The sequence below is a fragment of the Acanthochromis polyacanthus genome, chromosome 18, assembly GCF_021347895.1.
Source record: "Acanthochromis polyacanthus isolate Apoly-LR-REF ecotype Palm Island chromosome 18, KAUST_Apoly_ChrSc, whole genome shotgun sequence".
Classification (NCBI taxonomy): domain Eukaryota; kingdom Metazoa; phylum Chordata; class Actinopteri; family Pomacentridae; genus Acanthochromis; species Acanthochromis polyacanthus.
This window is the reverse complement of record NC_067130.1, coordinates 15178925-15196468: the sequence shown is the minus strand read 5'-3', so window position 1 is coordinate 15196468 and position 17544 is coordinate 15178925. Positions and strand designations below refer to the sequence as shown.

Here is a 17544-nt window from a genome sequence, read left to right as displayed (position 1 = left end):
ATAGTGGCTTTAAAATGCTGGACTTAAGCCATGCCGCTGCATCCACAGAGGATAAATGTGTGTGCTGAGTTCTTCTCCAAATTAAATTGGATGGTTTGGTTTCAGTAAGTCAGTCAGTCTAAAGGCAATCCTGTGGACTATTAAAGAGAGTGGGGAGCAAGGCATTATGGTTAATATGCAGAAGCTCTCCCGTTCAGCCTGTCACCAAGGGCAACAAATGACCACTGTTTTTGATTACCACCTATAGTCCCAAAGTTTTAAAGTGACTGCTGATTGTAGATAGAATTCTCTCACTGACATTTATACCGTAGTGATATACTAACCCAGCAAGATACCGTGTTGTGTTTGTATCCATGAGGTCTGCTCCATGTTGCCAAGTGACTATAAGATACTAATTGAGCCTCCACCACCCCCATTGTCTTCCCATTAAACTTGACCAGTAAAACAGTGGTGAAGAGACGAGCTTCCTGTATGCAAATTACTGTTATTAGACACACTGAGACTAGAGTTCATTAAGGGCACAATGTGCAGCATCTGTGAGTTCACCCACACAGCTTCTCTGCACATACCATCACACAAATTGGCCTTCAGTAATAGCTACTTTTAATATCACTGTAATTTCATGTGATTACATAGACTGAGACAGCTATAGTTCTTGAACAATAACCAAATGAATATTGTCCTCGGGTTAAAGACGTGTACGCTGCACATGTGGCTCGCGCAGTGTGACCCTGTACCTGTTTGTGCTGAGCTCTCTGCTTGGTCTCGGGACTGTCGCCTTTAGAAGACGAGGACTGCTGCCGTAACCGAGCCCCGCTGCCAGGCCAGTCGGGCGAGGATGTCATCATGCTGCCAGAGGAGGGCCGGGGGTAGGGTCCACTGCTGAGCAGATTCGGGGGTGTGCGGCGATTACCGCTCGGTGGTGGAGGCTGGTCTATCCTCCGCTGTGGGCCGGCGCTGTTCTGTCTGGGGACGGTGGGCTGGTGCTGCGTTTCGGTGAGGGACAGCTGTCGGCGGTTGAACTCCCCCGAACGCCTGGTGTACTCGTCCCCGCTGCTCCCCCCACCTCCGCCGTGGTTCAAGAAGGCGTGCTTCCCTCCCGGCGGCCCGTCCTCGTTGTTGCTATGGGAACTAACAGAGCTGTGGCACTCGGAGCCTGAGTCGGTCATTCCGCGAGGGGACACGGGCAAGCAGGCCGCCATCTGGTAGACCGGGTTCTGGAAGGACAGCGGGGCGAGCAGCTGGGCGGGTCGGCCCGGAGTGCTTTCTGTGCCTGGTGTGGTGGGGGTCTGGCCTGGCCTCCTCAAGGTGGGACCACCAGGGATGTTACCTTGTGGGACTCTCGCTGACCAACCTCCTCCCGAACCTGGGCCCTCACCCAGGACGTCTGAAGAGCTGGGGCCTGAGCCACCCTCCAGACTGCGGGGGTCCTGGAGGTCCACCATGGACAGACTCTTGCTGCCATTGGCCATGCCCAGGTCAGGCTCATTAGTCTCAGAGTAGCTAGAACTGCGTGCAGGTGAGGGTTGGATCCCTGAGGTCCTTGTCACGAAGAATAGGTCCTTATTTTCTGGGGTGGGTGAAGGTAACCTGGTGAAGTCAACCAATCTGAAGGAAGCAGATCAAAGAAATAACAATTTTAATCTTCAGTATGATTAAAAATGTATTTTTCGAGAGTGTTGTGGCAAATCAGAGCAGTAACAATGACTAATGTTACAAAAATATGTCACTATATTAAGATTTGCTAATAATTTCTATGGCAAATTGTTTATACTCACAAAAATCAGCGCTGTATATCCAAGTTAGAAATTTAGAAGTTGTTTTTTTTGTTTTTTTACATGAAAACAATCCCCTCATGCCCTAAAATGGCTCAAATATACAGCACTCTCCATAATTACTGGCACCCCTGTTTAAGATGTGTTGAAAACCTTAAAGTAAATTAAATTCTTATTGCAGAAGCATACTCTCACACTGAAAATTGTTGAAAAATGTATTATAGGAGAAGATTAGGTGCTGTTTTGTGGGCAAAAGGGGGTTGTACAAAGTATTAAAATCAGTGGTGCTAATAATTGTGGCACACATGATTTGATAGAAAAGAATTATTTCTTAATGTGTGATTTTTTTCCCCACTGAATAAATGTACTTGAATTAAAGGTTGGATTTTCCTCTTTTTTTTCATTGTGGTCATACATTATCTAGAAAAAAAATTTAATTTATTAGAAGCTAAAGAACACATCTTAACCGGGGTGCCAATAATTATGGAAGACGCTGTGACTCTACACAAGTCCCCATTAAAAAAAAATAAAGAAATAAAATCAACAAAAAGTTATCCCTAGTGGAGAAAAGTTATGCAGTCAAGCAACCAAATCAGTAATTTGTCTTTTATATCAAGATTTACTTACAAATTGCTAGCATTAGCTAATATTAGCTACCCAAACCTTCTGGTCTCAATAAAAGAAGCAAGGCTGTAGCCTGAACTAAACTGAACAGTTGTGCGTTTCATTGCTTTTTTTTTTTTTGTCAAAAGTTACATAATCTTGCATCAAGTCTGTTTAGATTCACTAATCTAATACAACCAAATACTCTAATAAATTGATTTTTGAGGATATGTGGTCCGAAAGCTCCAATGTTTTGTCTCTCCTCCCTCCACTCTCCCTTTCTTCGGTCCCTTCCGCCAGCATACTGAGGCTTTATTGCCAGAAGACGATTACCTTGACAGATGCGACTTATCTTCCAATAATCTCTATCATTCACATCACGCTCATCTCCTCCCTCTATCTGTGTCCTTCTCCGTGGTTCCATTACCCTTCCCTCCTTTAACTTCTTTCTCCTCTTCATTCTGCTCAATTTCTTCCCTTTCTCAATCTTGGCACCGTCTCCTTTTTCTTTCTCATGCTTTCCATGTCACTGGTTAGTGGATGAGAAGCAATTAAGGCAGAATGGCGAGCTCATTTGAATTCAGCCTCACAGCTTGTTGATGAGGATACAGCGCAGACACACACACACACACACACACATCAATATATGAGCAAACAGTTATTGTGATAAAGTAACCGGGGTTGGCTCTGACAACAGGTCATATAGGGACATCACTTAATTAGTCCTATTGATCCTGGGGCCTGATGAGCATAATGATACCAGCTGTCTGACTCTCTTCCTGTTATCTACAGTAGGCCTGTGCAATTTTGGGGAAAATCTGTAATTGCGGATTTTCTGACAGATAATGCAATTTTGATGAAGCTTCAGTTCAATATTCACTGTGTGGCAGATTTCAAATGTGATGGAGCATCACCATGTGAGATACCATCAAAAGCGTAAACATCGCACAAGTAGGACAGCATGAATTTTTCAAATCCCTGACATAGCTGCTCAAATTACAGCCTATCAGTCGGCTGATGTTATCAAGTGATACTGGTCTGTACATACACACTCATATATCTTCTGCATGCAATAAAGAAAAAGATGGTAGAGGTAATCTAGCAACAGTACTATTGCTTAGTTTGCCCAACAGAGTGTGGTCTTACTGCAGTATTTACAACATTCTCAGACTGCAGCACATGTAGCAGAGCAGATGGTGGTGCGGAGTCAAGCGATGTCATGCTAGTGGGTAATTTGTGAAATACATTGCTGCAGAGTTAATGACTAATGACCCCATTTTGACCCCCAGTTTGGGTTCGGGAGGCAGATACCCTCTCTATTTTTAAGACCAGGCTTAAAACGTTCCTTTTTGACAAATCTTATAGTTGGGGCTGACAGGGTGACCCGGAGGGGTTCGGCTTGTGTCTTCATTGCACAGCTGACTCCCTCTTGGACGTCCCTTCGTTCTGCCTCTAGTCATGCTGCTATAGGCCTATAGGCTGCTGGGGGACTTCTCTTGATGCACTGAGCCCTTCTCTATCTACCTTTACATTTAATATGTATACCGTTAATGCAGTACATTCACTCTGTTTCCCCCTGTGCTATTTCTCCGAGTGTCCCTGGTCCTAGAGCTGGATGCTTCAGATCTGCGGTCGATGTTCCAGCAACTGGTCCAGTCTCCATCATGTCCACTGTGGGATGCTGCTGCTGACCTTCCTCCAGCCCTCCGCTTCCAGCTCCCCTTTTTCCACCAGTCAACTCTGCATCGCCTTCACTATACTTGTTATGCTAATCTACATACTGTTTGAATTTTACTGCTAGCTATATATGGAGTATGTTTAATGTCAGAGCCGTACATCATAAGAGTAAATTATGAGTCAGTTTTCAGTGTTAGCTTATACTTTGTTTGTGTCACATATCCTGTCATACATGTATCCAAATGTGTGTTGTATTTTCCTTGCTTTCCCACCCCTCCCTCTTCTCCCATCCCTCCCCCTTGCCCTCCTCTGTCCCTCTCAACCCGCCCGGCCAGCAGGCGGGTTCTGCTCGAGGTTTTTTCCCCTGTTAAAAGGGTGTTTTCCTTGCCACTGTCGCCTTTGGGCTTGCTCTGGGGGTCAGGCATATGGGTTCTGTAGAGCATCTTGAGACAATTTGATTGTAATTGACGCTATATAAATAAAATTGAATTGAATAGAATTGAACTCAATTATTTACAATACATATTTCAATATAACTTCAACCTATATAAATAATATCAGTTGATATATCAGTATTAAATAAAATATACTAAAATCAGTATATGCCCGACTTGTTAGATTCTAGTTTAAACCCTAAGTCAGACACTGCATAACGTATATCCTTAATTGCAACCTTTGTGATTTGCTAACTGCATTGTTTCAAACTGCGATTTCCATTTGAAAACAATAATTGATTGCTCAGCCCTAACGTACAGTATGCTTTCATCCATCCTCCTGTTTTCCGATGGCGCTGTGTTTACTGGTGCCACTTCCTCTGGATATTGCTCATATATCTCTTCTCCTTCTGGCCCCGGTGCTTTCACGTTAATCTTTCTAAGTGTCACCTTGGCATTGTTCTGCTAGCGAGCGAGAGGACAGCAGATAAGCAAGATAAGGTGCTGTCAGAGTGTGTATTCATCCGCTGGAAAGTAAACGAGGTTTCATGAGGCTGATGTAAACACGCGGGGGTGACACTCTCCCTGTGTCACGGCCTCACCTGACAAACATTAACACTCAGCAAAACCAGTGGCGTGAGAACACAATACAGCTGACAGTGAAAAACAACAGATTTACAGGATCACTGTTGGCATCAGCAACGATGCACAAAAACACAAATGACGCATTAAATCAGGGCGAAAGATACTATGACAGCCGATGGTTCTTTACCCTTTTTTGTGTAAGTCTCTTTTCTGCAGCTTGATCTATTACCTGCAAGCAGCCTATCTCTAAATCAATTCCAGACTCTCCCTGTAATCAAATATGTCCAGAGCTGGCTGCTGGTGTTAGCAGGAAAGGCAATAAGCTTGGAGCACCAGGGTACAGTACAGAGCAGGCTGGAGAGCACATAAATTATAAAAGGCTGTAAATAAGCTCAAGTATATCTGCACTCCATGTTTTTGGCTGTGATTTCACGATAACCCACCTAAAAATTGGACATCTGTTACAAAAGATTACAACTTTATATCAGGGTGTTGTAATTTTTCTGTTGTCTAAATAAAGGCTAATATGTATAAACATGAACTCATTTATATTTATTGCACCTTAAACCTGTATGAAACTTTCTTTTTTCCACTTGTGAGCAGTGGAGCTAAATTGTGAACACACACTGACATCATTAGGCTGACATGGGGAACTCTTTCAAAGTTGCATTATCAATTGCTAACAGTTGTGTTTCTGGTCACCTGGTAAAAAAGTCCAATGTTTTACTCTCTTTAAGCTCTGTTTTTGGTCTCCACCACACTACTAGGGGAAGATGCTTTAGCTGCTGGAGAAGCAGGAGAACAAGAGTTTAAAACTACCAATTATTGGTTTGCACATGTGGCAGTTTTGATATCTATGTCAGCATCTACAGCACAAACATATAATATAAAACATAAATAGCTGATCAGTGGTAATCAGGTATCAGTCAAATATTTGTATCCCTCTGACCTTTTCAAAGCACCTTTTAATTACCATTCTTCCTACTCAAAAGTAATTCTATAAAATAGTGTCATCTATATAAATAAATAGAATAATTTTGTGGACTTTTTTTTTTTTTTTGCTGGTGTCACATCATAACTCACTGGCCTTATGTTTCAGTGTACAAGTCCTGCCTTATCTCTGTGGAAGCAACCAAGGTAGACAGAATTCAGAAATGTCTTTTGTGTAGTAAAACAATGTAGTGATGCCAGAAGTCTTGGTATAATAACAATAATAATAAAAGTCATTTCTTTAATTATTTATCTTACAAGGAACGAAAAACTATGGAATCAACATGTCCAAAGCCCACATTCATTACAAGTACTGGAAAAAAAACAAAAACATGGCAACTCTACACACTATACATATTCCTTATTTACATTTTTTTCTATGCTTCTCTCCTATCTGCTCTGTGTAAAAACACAGCCTGCAGTTAAGTGGAAAAAGTCCCTTTTTTTGTCATGCAATTGTTGAATACAACTGAGGATTCATGTTTGCGCTGAGGAGTGTAGAAATTTTCATTTTTAACAGAATCTGGTTAATGCAAATTGTTTATTTTTGGCAAAATTTTAAATCAGACAAGTACAGGAAAGGGATTTGATGAAAAAACACAAATCTAAGATTAGATTTTGTCAAGTTTTTCTGCACTGTGTGGCAGATGAGTAGGTCAAGGACCGTTGCTTAGTGAAAATCTGGATATTTCTTACCCTGAAATGTCATTGTCTATGACCATCTTCTGCAGGCCAGAGGAAATGCTGCAGCCGGCCTCAGCAGGAGGCGAGCCCATATGCTCCGAGGACTGTCCGGGTGTCATCTGGACACAGGACGGGTTAGACAGGGCAGTGTTCACCTCCCGCAGGATCCTGGGCAGAGGCCCGAGCTTAGAGGCTGCACTCTGTGAAGATAGAGACACAATTAGGTTTAAGCCAAATTAAGTATTACTCTGGACCACTTCAGCTGAGGCATTAATTAGATTTCATTTAAGTGTTGTTTGGTTAATTTCATATTTGCATATTTTTTAGACCAAGCTCTTTCCCCTGCACCCTGCAATCAACTCTCTTATTCAGACAACATACTAAATAATGAAACAGGCCGGCCAGTCTGACAGACTGAAGTATCAACCAGACTGTGATTTCTGAATTATTGAAAGACAAGATTTCAGAGAGCTGGATGATCTACAAAAAAATCAGGAGAAGAAAAGAAGAAAAAAAAGATTAATCTGCCACCACATGCTTTCCATCTGCTACCAGAACTAATGTAAACGTCCTTGTAAATGCATTAATATGCTTCGCCCAGCCTCTGAGGCTTCACAGTGTTCTCCCTTTGTGCGCTGTTTATGTAATGCGATAATAAATTATTGATTGATGTAGGATAAACATCCTGATGTACACAAAGCATGATTTAAATCCCGATGGTTGTGATAAAGCATTGACAACCTTGGGCTCTTCTTTGACCAAATGTGTTCCATCCTTTTTGATTAAAAAAAAAAAAAAAAGCAAAAACATAGAAGATCTATAAATGTATGAATCTATATCTTTAGAAATTTGTGTATTGTGAAAGTGCAAAAGGCATGCCATACTATTTGCTGAAGATGATCTGTGGCAGAACATTTTGGAAAATAACTACCACACTGACTCTTGTGAATGAAACTACGAAGCTCAGTGAGAGAAAAGCCCCGATGACAGTGAACGAGGTATGTATTCATCAGTACCTGGTCCATCTGGGAGACCACCTCAGAAAGAAGGGAGTGCAGCGTAGAGAGCTCCCTGCCGAGGTCGATATACCCCTCAAAGCCTGCTGTGTTGGAGATTGTCTCTGGGTTTGAGATTTCAAGCAGGAAGCGCTGCATATTTGCCCACTCGTGTTCCAGGAACTGGTTCATGAAGGACATGTACTCTTCCTTGTTCCCAAATCTGTTTGCAAACAGGGACAGGGAAGGGGAACAGGGAACAAAGAGTGATGCAGACCTCATAACAAATTAGGTAGGAGGATGTTTTCATTTGATTCATATAAACCAGACACTCACTTGGTGAAGTTGGCCAGGTTTTGCGTGACTTTAGCAATGAGAGTGAGCGTTCGTGCCGTGCGGTCATCTGGATACTCCTGCATCAGATTGAACAGCGAAGGCGACATGATGGCTGGACAGAGAAATCGGAGGAACAAAGAAGCGCTGATCAAACGCTCGCTGATGTCTGGTCGACCTCGGTTGCTGCATTCCTGCCGCCATGATGCAAAGACCTCTTTCAGTTCTCGTGGAAACACGCTGCGGAGAATGAGACGAGACAGAAGCTGCTTTGTGAGACGGAACCAAAGGTAATCGTTGACTGGCAGCGTGTGACACTGAGCGAGTTTGCACAAAAATGCTCACTGAAATAAACATTTCTTTTAATGTTAACGTGGTTTCTGTAGGGTTCAAACATAAGATGCACACGCTTTCTATGCATCTTTACTGCCTGCACTTATCCATCAATTGGCTCGACAGGCTCATTATTATGTTTTTACTGAAGTACTTGCTTTAGCAGCATTCGATCCCTTTTTAAATAAATGAAAAAGATTGTTGCTAATGTCATGTTTTAATTGCAACTAGATGTAATCAGGATTTTACACAGACAAAAGTAACCTTCGATGATGAAACCCTTGTCTGTGGCTGGCACATCACTGTAAGACGCAGGTTGCTCAAATAAAGGTCTTACTTTTTGTTTAACTTTTGGCGAAGAACCCCTAAGTTGGCTCTTTAAAGTGTTCTTGAGTCCTTGAGTTCCTTAAAAACTCACATATCAAAGCTCTGAACAGCAGATGTCTGTTATAACTGACATCTGCTTCTACCTAATTAAAAGCTCCCTCAATGGCAGCGTTTTAATTGTGATTAAGAGCCTTTGGAATAGATGTCTGCTTATACAAGAGGAAATGTGAGAGAAGGGATTCTGATGCCGTAAATTCTTTGATGCTACGCATGTGAGCAATTAAGACACTCAAGGACATATGAACCCGTACTTATTGTGTGCGGTTTTAGGTACACAATTTCCCAAAAAATGTAAAACAACAAAAACTGCAGCATTCACCAGTATGAGTTGATGATTTTGCAGAAGGCCAGCTCACAGCACATTTTCAGGTTACTCTGGTGTTCTGGCAGGTCACCTGATGAACACTTGGACGGATCGACCTCACAGTTCTCATCTGACTCATACAGAGCCTTGATGAACTCGCCTGGAAAACAAAACACACAAAAGATGGAACAATGTATGACGAATTCAGGAACATGTGGAACTGAAATGTAGAAAAACCTTATTGCAAGGTCAGTTGTAAAGTTCTAGTTTAGTTCCTTTGACTGATATATCATTAATAGTGAATCATCAGTGTGTCAGCTGCATGGTATTGTTGTAGCTGCTGCAAGTGGAACTACTTTATATACAGCTTCATATAAAGCACCAGCAGATAAATCTGACAGCTCTTGAGATGATTAATCAGAGAAAAGAAGAAGAAAATAGAAAGATCTGACACACAAGTGTTGCTTTCAGTCTGTGGAATTTAATTCTGCCCTTTGATTTTTGGTGAGATCTTGGATCATTTGAACATTTACTGAAATGAAACCATCTGAGAAGATGAGGGGGAAAAATCATTATTTGGTGAGGCTATTAACGAGTCAGAGGCATCCGGAATGTGACCCTGACTACACACTGCTTTTTGTACGAAGCCAAAAAGGTTAAAAACACCTGGTTTAATCTTTAAAAATGTGCTGCATTTTAAAAGCCTGTTACACTATCCACTGTGTGAAATCTTCATCTTAAAGGTAATCAAAACTAAAACAGAAAACACAACATTTTCCTCTGAAATGTAGCAGAATGGAAATGGTGGAAAAAATAAAGAATATAACACTACTATATTTCTTTGTGTTGTTGCCAGTCTACCTAGACTGTTATGTCTCTGACCTCAATAAGCAAAGAGCCCATAAAGGGAGACGATACTGTTATTCTGCTCTAATCAGTATTAATGAAAGGAGAACAGGAGTGTCTTCGGTTTGCCTTTCCTAGTGTTACCCTCAGTTGGAGATTCAGTGATTTCAATAGTCTAACCATACATCAAACAATAAACGCAATGCAGTGATAGATATTTTTACCAGCCCTCAGTCGCTCTCTGAATCAATCCTGAGAAACACATGCAAGGAAACAGGCAGCTTTTCTAGATGCAAAGACAGACAGGAAGAGGCATGCACATGCAGAGAAAGACATAAACACACATGGGGCATTAATATTAAAAGCATACAAAGAAAAAAGTGATGGGTGCCAGAAAGGATGTGTGCCGTTCGTAGATTAAACTGCTGCTGTGTACATTTCTGAATTAGGGAGGGAGAAAAGCATACAGTGCATACAGAGTGCTTATTGTTAGAACTGGACAAACACACCTGATCTAACCTTGGGCTAACATTGTACAGAATATTGTACATAATTTTGTACAAAGTTGATCTGGTCAGTGGTGTAGAATTCGTAATATCTGCAGCTCCCGTTACAGCCTCAGGAAACCAGACTGTTTTTATACTCATGTACAGCCTTCCATGTAGGACTCTTCCTGAATATTGGGCGTTCACATTTAAGACTAAATTAGAATTTTCATGAATTCTGCATCACTTTGGATGACGCAGGTGGGATTTAAATAGGGGTTTAATGGTACACAAAATGAAAAGCTTGATTTGTACCTCAGTTTTGGAGACATAGTTTTATACATTATTGGAGTCAAAATGAAAACATTTTTGCTGCTGTGTTCTCAAAAAATGAAAACATTAAAGGACCCTTCAGATGAAAATCTCCATTTTTTTAACCTTGTTAACGTGTTCATATGGTGTTTTTAAAAGCTACAAGATCAGTCATGAATGAAAGGGTTGAAATTTACATACCAATACATGTGACCATTGTGAGGCTTTTTAGTATCATTATTCTTCAGACCTTTCCTGCTCAAACATGTATGGTGCCATTACTCCAATACGACAACTTGCTATTGTGTAGCCTTGAGAAGTTTTACAGTGTTTGAACAAAATTGCAGGTGAGCTGGTATGCTACAGCTGCAGTGAGTGGACTGGACAGAGAGGTGGGACTTCACTGATCCATTGATCCGTACATTTTAAAGGAATCAACAGTGTAGAATTACATATCAGCCGTTTTAAGGTCACCCAAAGAGGAGCCTTAAAATTGTCTAGTGATGTTTTTTTTTTTACTGTTACTGGTACTCATGTACTGGCATTCTGTCTGGAAGAAAAGCTTGAGCCATGCACCCTCAACTATGAAATAAATCAAATAAAAAATGTCCATTAGGACAAGCGTCAAATGTTCATATTTAACCTAAGTTAACCACTGAAGCCAACAGTCCAATTTCAGCTATAAAACTGGGCAAAGGAATGCTACCTTTTTCTCCTTCTTTAAACTTTATTGGACTTGTCACTGGATAAAGAAAGTGAGAGCTTGGTGCTAATGGTCAGTGTGAACTCCAAATGGTAGCTGTGCAGTCTGAGAAAAGTAGGAAGACTGATTAAAATGTGTAAAGTGAAGAAATATATCCTACATTTTTAATAAAACTGGCACTGCTCAGCTTTCAGTTGGAACTCTGCTAGCATCCTTTAGCTGATAGATAACTATTGGTGCACTGCCAAAATGTTCCCGGTGGAACCTGGGCTTGAAAATTTCCTTCTAACAGTGCATGCATGTAGACCTTTGACCCTTATTGTCTATACCATACTGAACTGAGGAACCTTCCGTACCAAATACAGCATTTGGGACAACTGTATGTACAGTTACACCCTTAGTTTTTAGTGTGCAGCAGTCTAAACTGAGCCAAAACAAAAAGCTGAGATGAAGGAGGAGTTGCTTCAGTTGTCAAAATGACTCCTGATGGGGAAGACTAATGCATTTAATCTCTAATGTCATTGCTGTTTGCTGAATTGCACTCTAACCACTACATTAAATTACCTGACACTGCAGCTGACAAAACGTTTTACATTAGTGGGTGAATGAGTAATTTAGAGGTGAATGGGAAGACAAGAGTGAGAAGAAACGTCTACCATCAGGAGAACAGACGTACACAGAAACACGGATTTTTGCCTTTTGTCAGAAAAAAGGCAGAAGATTACTGCCTCAACTCACCAAGGGCGTCCTGCAGGTACTTCTGCCCCACCAGTTTGAGGTATTCCTCTATGGCCTTTGTGGCTAACGTGTTTTCTCTAAAGATGAGGTGCTCGTTCTCCCCACACCGGTCCACCTCTGACATCATCAAATCTGTGAGGAAATCCTGCAGAAGAAGAAACAAAAACAAGACGAGCACAGGGTTAATAACTGGCAGTTCCGAATCCTACGTGATTAGATACACGAGAGGAATTAGCTGATACAGATGTCCACCAATTACACAAAGTGTTAAATGGTGTGTGAAGGTGAGACTTTTGTGATTTGGTATTGAAACAGATGAGAGAACAAGTAAATAGTAAATGAGTGGATTATAGTGTAAAAGCAGCCAGCATTTATCTTTTGAGGAGTTTATTATGTTGGCTACTTCTACCTACCAATCTATTACAATTACAACATAAGTAATTTATGCACACTGCTTTGCCTGAGCCTCGCTCTTTATGGTGTCTAATTGAGGGGTGTTGTAAAATGCCAGCAATTAGATAATAATCAGAAGAATCTACTCGTACATAACTCCCTCTTCCCACCAAACAAAATCACACAGGAGCTCCCTTAAAACACAAAATACATGATGTACACAAGCTCTTATTTAATTGTAAGGGATGACAAATAGATGTGTGACAACACTGATATAATACATTTTCAGCAAAAATGGCAAACCTGCTAACAAACAGCTCATTTACATTCATTTAGAGTCATGTTTCTGACCACTGCATGGATATAAGTCTAATATTCACCCTCCTTTGAGCTCTGTTTTGCTCTCTACCAACTCCTAAGGGAAGTGTGTAATTTTAGCAGATAAATGCCGCACTATTTTTACCAGCTAGTCACTAACGTTGCCCTTTTCAGAGTAGACGGCGAGTGTACAGTTGGTTTTTGAAGCTTAAACAATGCAGATGAGAGTGATAATGAACCTGTAGAGCATTTCACAAAGGAACGGAAAAAGCTGCCAGCCGAAAAACCAAAAACAATGAGCTGACAGATGCTGAAATTCTCTGTAGAGCTGCAGTCTTACGATAATTCTCTATGGGGTTTTTTCACTCGGAGCGACTTCTTTCAAGTGCACCTAGTCATTTGAGTCATTGTTAATAAAAAAAAATAAAAAATACTGATAAACACATTTTAAAGCAACATTACCAACAAAATAATAGTGATTTCTTTTCACTGTGGTGCAACAACTTCAGGAAGTGTCTGATAGTCTGGTAGAAGTTGACTCACATGTAGCTACAAGCACATTCATTAAGTCTTATTAAGCAAATGGCTTTCATAAATTCAACTATCACAAACCCCCTGTGTCATGCATGTGTGCTCTGTGTGGAACAAGAAACAGGATTTTCTGTCACATTTTTATAAGCAATGACCAAAGCACGATTCTTTCATAATAAAATGGAGGCAAACAGCACGTCATATCTGAATTTGAAATATTCTTGATCTAAAATTCTGCATGTGGAGGAAGCAATGTTTGCTCCCTGAATGGAGAAAAAAATGGCTTCTCTTATTTCAGCTAAAAACTGTAGATTGATGTTACTGTGAGGAACAAAGTTTCTACAAAAGAAAAGCAATACACATCAAAGGTAACGCATTTCATCTTTGTTTTAAGTTGGCGGCGTGCATTATTTAGATCGGATGCTCTTATTTATCTGTCTTCGAAAGACTAGTAAGCTGTCACCTCCACAAGGACTAAATCATCAGGTGAAAAAAAAAAACACACAAAAAACCAAAAACAGAAACTGGTGGAAATAGTCATTACAGCTCCCACAATTCAAAAGTCTGAAAAGGAGATATAGAAATGGAGCCATCTGGGGATGAATCATCCCTTGTTTAGATCCCCTCAACAAATTTCTGGGTGTACCCTCATCTAAGTCCCCTGGCAGCTTGTTAAACTTGGGAACCAGCGTAGCAGCGAGGGAGAAGAGAGGCGAGTGACAGATGTATGGAGAGAAATAGAGAAGGAGAGGAAGAAGAGACAGAGTGGCGGTCTTTAAAGAACAGAGGAAGAGGTGGAAAAGAAAGAATCTCAGACGGTTTCTATAGCTGCTGCAGAAGCCTGTTATCCGGCTAATCAAAGATACACCACAGGGAGCCAATCATCCACTGATGTGCAGCGAAAGGAGCCTTTTTGGTTAACGCATTTGCACATTCTACTCACGCACCAGCCCCACACATACACATATATAAACACAAACTTAAAGAGAAGGAAAATTGCAACTTAAAGTTTAACAAATGCGCATATCAACAGCGGAAGTCAAATCCAGATTGTATAATAGGTGTAAAAACTGTTTTGCTTTTTAGATTGGTGATGATGCAAATCATACACTGACTATAAAAAGCAGTACAGTAAATGCTCATGTTTTATTGATCAGCAAACACTGAATCAAAGGGGGTCCAAATACTTTCTGATCAACACAAACAGGCGCTTTAATGCCAAAGATCTCCGTGCACATGTTGACAGTTGGATTCACTTGGACACACCTTAATCAGCGACGGTGCAGTCAGCTGGTTTTAAGTCACAAAATTTGTCTGAAGGACAATCTGTGGTTTTTGCAGCCATGGTGCGTGTCAATGCAGACTATGAAAGCAGACAGCAGGCGTGCAGAAGATGCTATTCATGCTACAGTAGGTATTGGTGTCATTACTCCTCATACACAGAAAAACACACGAGGCTCCTGTAGATGAAAAGGACTTTTTACAGGATTTTGCAGCTTGTTACAGATTGAACTGTCATATTGTGTCACTGTGATTACTCATGATGTGGTCACAGATACCTCTGGATTTCTACAGAACTTAGAACTTCCCAGTCCGTTTCAGTATCCCTGATGGAAAGCATGTAGCACCTATGAACTACTGCTTCAATCAGAACTCTTTAAATGATGATTTATAAAGGCAGGGATGGTGGAGAATCTCTTCGTACAGTCTGTTTACAAAACAAGCATTTGTTTCGAGGACTATTTGTTTCTTGGCACATGTGCAGTGAGCACGAAGTCCACACGGTCACTAATTTTGGACTGAACATGGACGTCTGTGTGGATGTGGCAGACAATGAAATTTACGTCATGTTTACTCCTGTGGACATATGGAGGCAAAAAGCTTCAACTAGCCTTAAAGGAGGTTACCTCTGTGTAGTCAAGGAGTTTTCAGTTGACAGCAGCGTCTTCGAGTGGCCAAGTCAGAGTCAATACCTCAATGCATGTGAGAATATGCGGCTACTACAACTAGAAAAAGACTCACCATCCACATGCAAGCTGACAGAGCTGCAGTAGTTTAGAAAACAACTGAGAGATTTTCAGTATCCAGATATACAAAGCTGAGATCTATCTACATGCACGTATGGTTGGAATTGTTTCCAAAGGTGCATCTAGGTGAATACTTAGGATAACAAATGTTTTGTATTTTAAATTAATTTAGATTTCCTTGTAAAGGTCAGTCTCCATTTTGACCCTATAGTCTTATTTATCTCCTTGTAAAGCTAACGCGAAAGCTTCGAAGGGAAGTGAAGACTTGTGGTTACTGTAAATCAACCTCAAAATGCTTTGTTTTTGACAATGCTCTCATCTAGGCTTGCAATCTATTATTATTTATTATTTATACCAGTGCTATATATATTTTTATAACATTACAAATCTGCTACCCTACTTGTAAATGAATATTCCTGATGAATGCAAATCACATTTTGTCAGGAAACCACTATATTGTGAGGAGTTCATTTAAAAAAAAAATTATTATATTAAATAAAGAATGGTAGAGAACAGCAGAAAACACAGAGACAGAAAAAGTAACCTGACCTTCTGTGGCGTATGGACACCCATCCCATTATTAGACCAGGGGTCTTGTGTGTCTTTTCTCTTTCCTTTTTTTTTCGTATTGGTAGAAAATGTCATCCCAATTATGATCTTTCCTCTCACCTCTACCCCTCCGCGGTTCTCTCCTCCATCCTCTCTGCTACCAGTTTCTTTTGTGGCTACTGAAGTGAGGCACATCCCGGCCTGATTAGAGAGGACGGTCAGACGAAGTGGAGGAGGAGAGAGAAAGACAGGGGGAAGGCAACTGAGAGAGACATCTAGAGAGACAAATTAATAGCAATAATTTCCGCTGCTAGTCTGAAACAAAAATTAGATCCAACCACCTCAACGGTTTCTTGCTGACATGCTACAAAAAAATAGACATTTGTTCAGCCTGCTAGCTTCAGTCTATTACTGTCGGCACGCACAAGTGAATTTCAGTCATTATTTATGTAACCAAGCCTGGAATTTAATTACATCAGATGTATATAAAGAACTATTTTCAAAGCGTAGCACATGTTTTCAAGCTTGATTTTTTTTTTAAACTTCCATGCACCGGCCTGTTTCTCATTTCAGGGGCTATTAAAATACATTTGCCCCACCCTGACCATTTCCTTGGTTATTTTTATTTCAAAGTGATGTTATTACAGCATGGTAATGCACTTGACAGTTCTTACGTTCACAGACACGTCACCATCCTTGAATTGTGAATCAACTACATTGACAGGCTTTTTGGTTGGAAATTCAGACAAGAATGATTGGAATTTTTCTCTTGAGTTAAACGCCAGCATACTTGCAGGCATTTAATGACAATGAAAGAACGTGAGCATGATGGTGTTTAGCTGGACTTTCAGTGCAAACATTTGCAAACACCAGGAAAAACTATGGGAACAAATCCAGTTTACCTTGACAAATCTGATGTGTTGTCAATGAACCAAACCAAGCAAACTCAAAGCAAAGTAGGATTGAATTAATTTTCAAAGCTTCAGGTCAATATCAATTGTATAACAGATTGAAAGCAACTGATGGATCATGACACCATGAGACGCCTAAAATTGAACTGCTCTATATTCTACTTCAAGAATGAGAACTTCAAGATGCAATCTGCTTGTATTAATTATTAATTATATTGAGTGTGTCAAGTTAATTTAAATATAATAATGATAAAAAAATAAAATAATTCCAACATGAGAATAATAGGGCCTTCTGTAAAAAAAAAATCTGACTTTATAAAAACCTCATGACTCAGGAGCAGCATCTGAATACTGCATATTCTACGGTGAAGCTAAATAAAGCAATAATCATTAAAAATAAACCCAGAACTATTGTGCAGATAATCCATCTATTATCTATACACTGCTTAATCCTCATTAGGGTTAAGGGAAGGGGCAGGAGTCTATCCCAGCTGACCCTGGATAGATCACCAGTCTATCACAGGGTTACATATAGGGACAAACAATCACATTCACACCTACGGAAAGTTTAGAATTATCAATTAACCTCAGCATGTTTTTAGACTATTGGAGGAAGCTGGAGAAAACCCAC

General features: G+C 40.5%; 1 protein-coding gene across 11 annotated transcripts in view; it reads right to left on the bottom strand.

Annotated features, from left to right (window-relative positions):
• The window catches only part of dab2ipb (DAB2 interacting protein b), a 193140-nt gene that overhangs the window by 11752 nt on the left and 163844 nt on the right, over positions 1-17544 (bottom strand). For all 11 annotated transcript variants that reach the window (XM_051938113.1, XM_022192489.2, XM_022192490.2 and 8 more), the window contains 6 exons: positions 12185-12329; positions 9116-9260; positions 8080-8316; positions 7765-7966; positions 6761-6948; positions 738-1608 (listed from right to left, as the gene is read on the bottom strand). In XM_051938113.1, the coding sequence (XP_051794073.1) occupies positions 738-1608; positions 6761-6948; positions 7765-7966; positions 8080-8316; positions 9116-9260; positions 12185-12329 (1788 nt within the window). The remainder of the gene's footprint in view (positions 1-737; positions 1609-6760; positions 6949-7764; positions 7967-8079; positions 8317-9115; positions 9261-12184; positions 12330-17544) is intronic.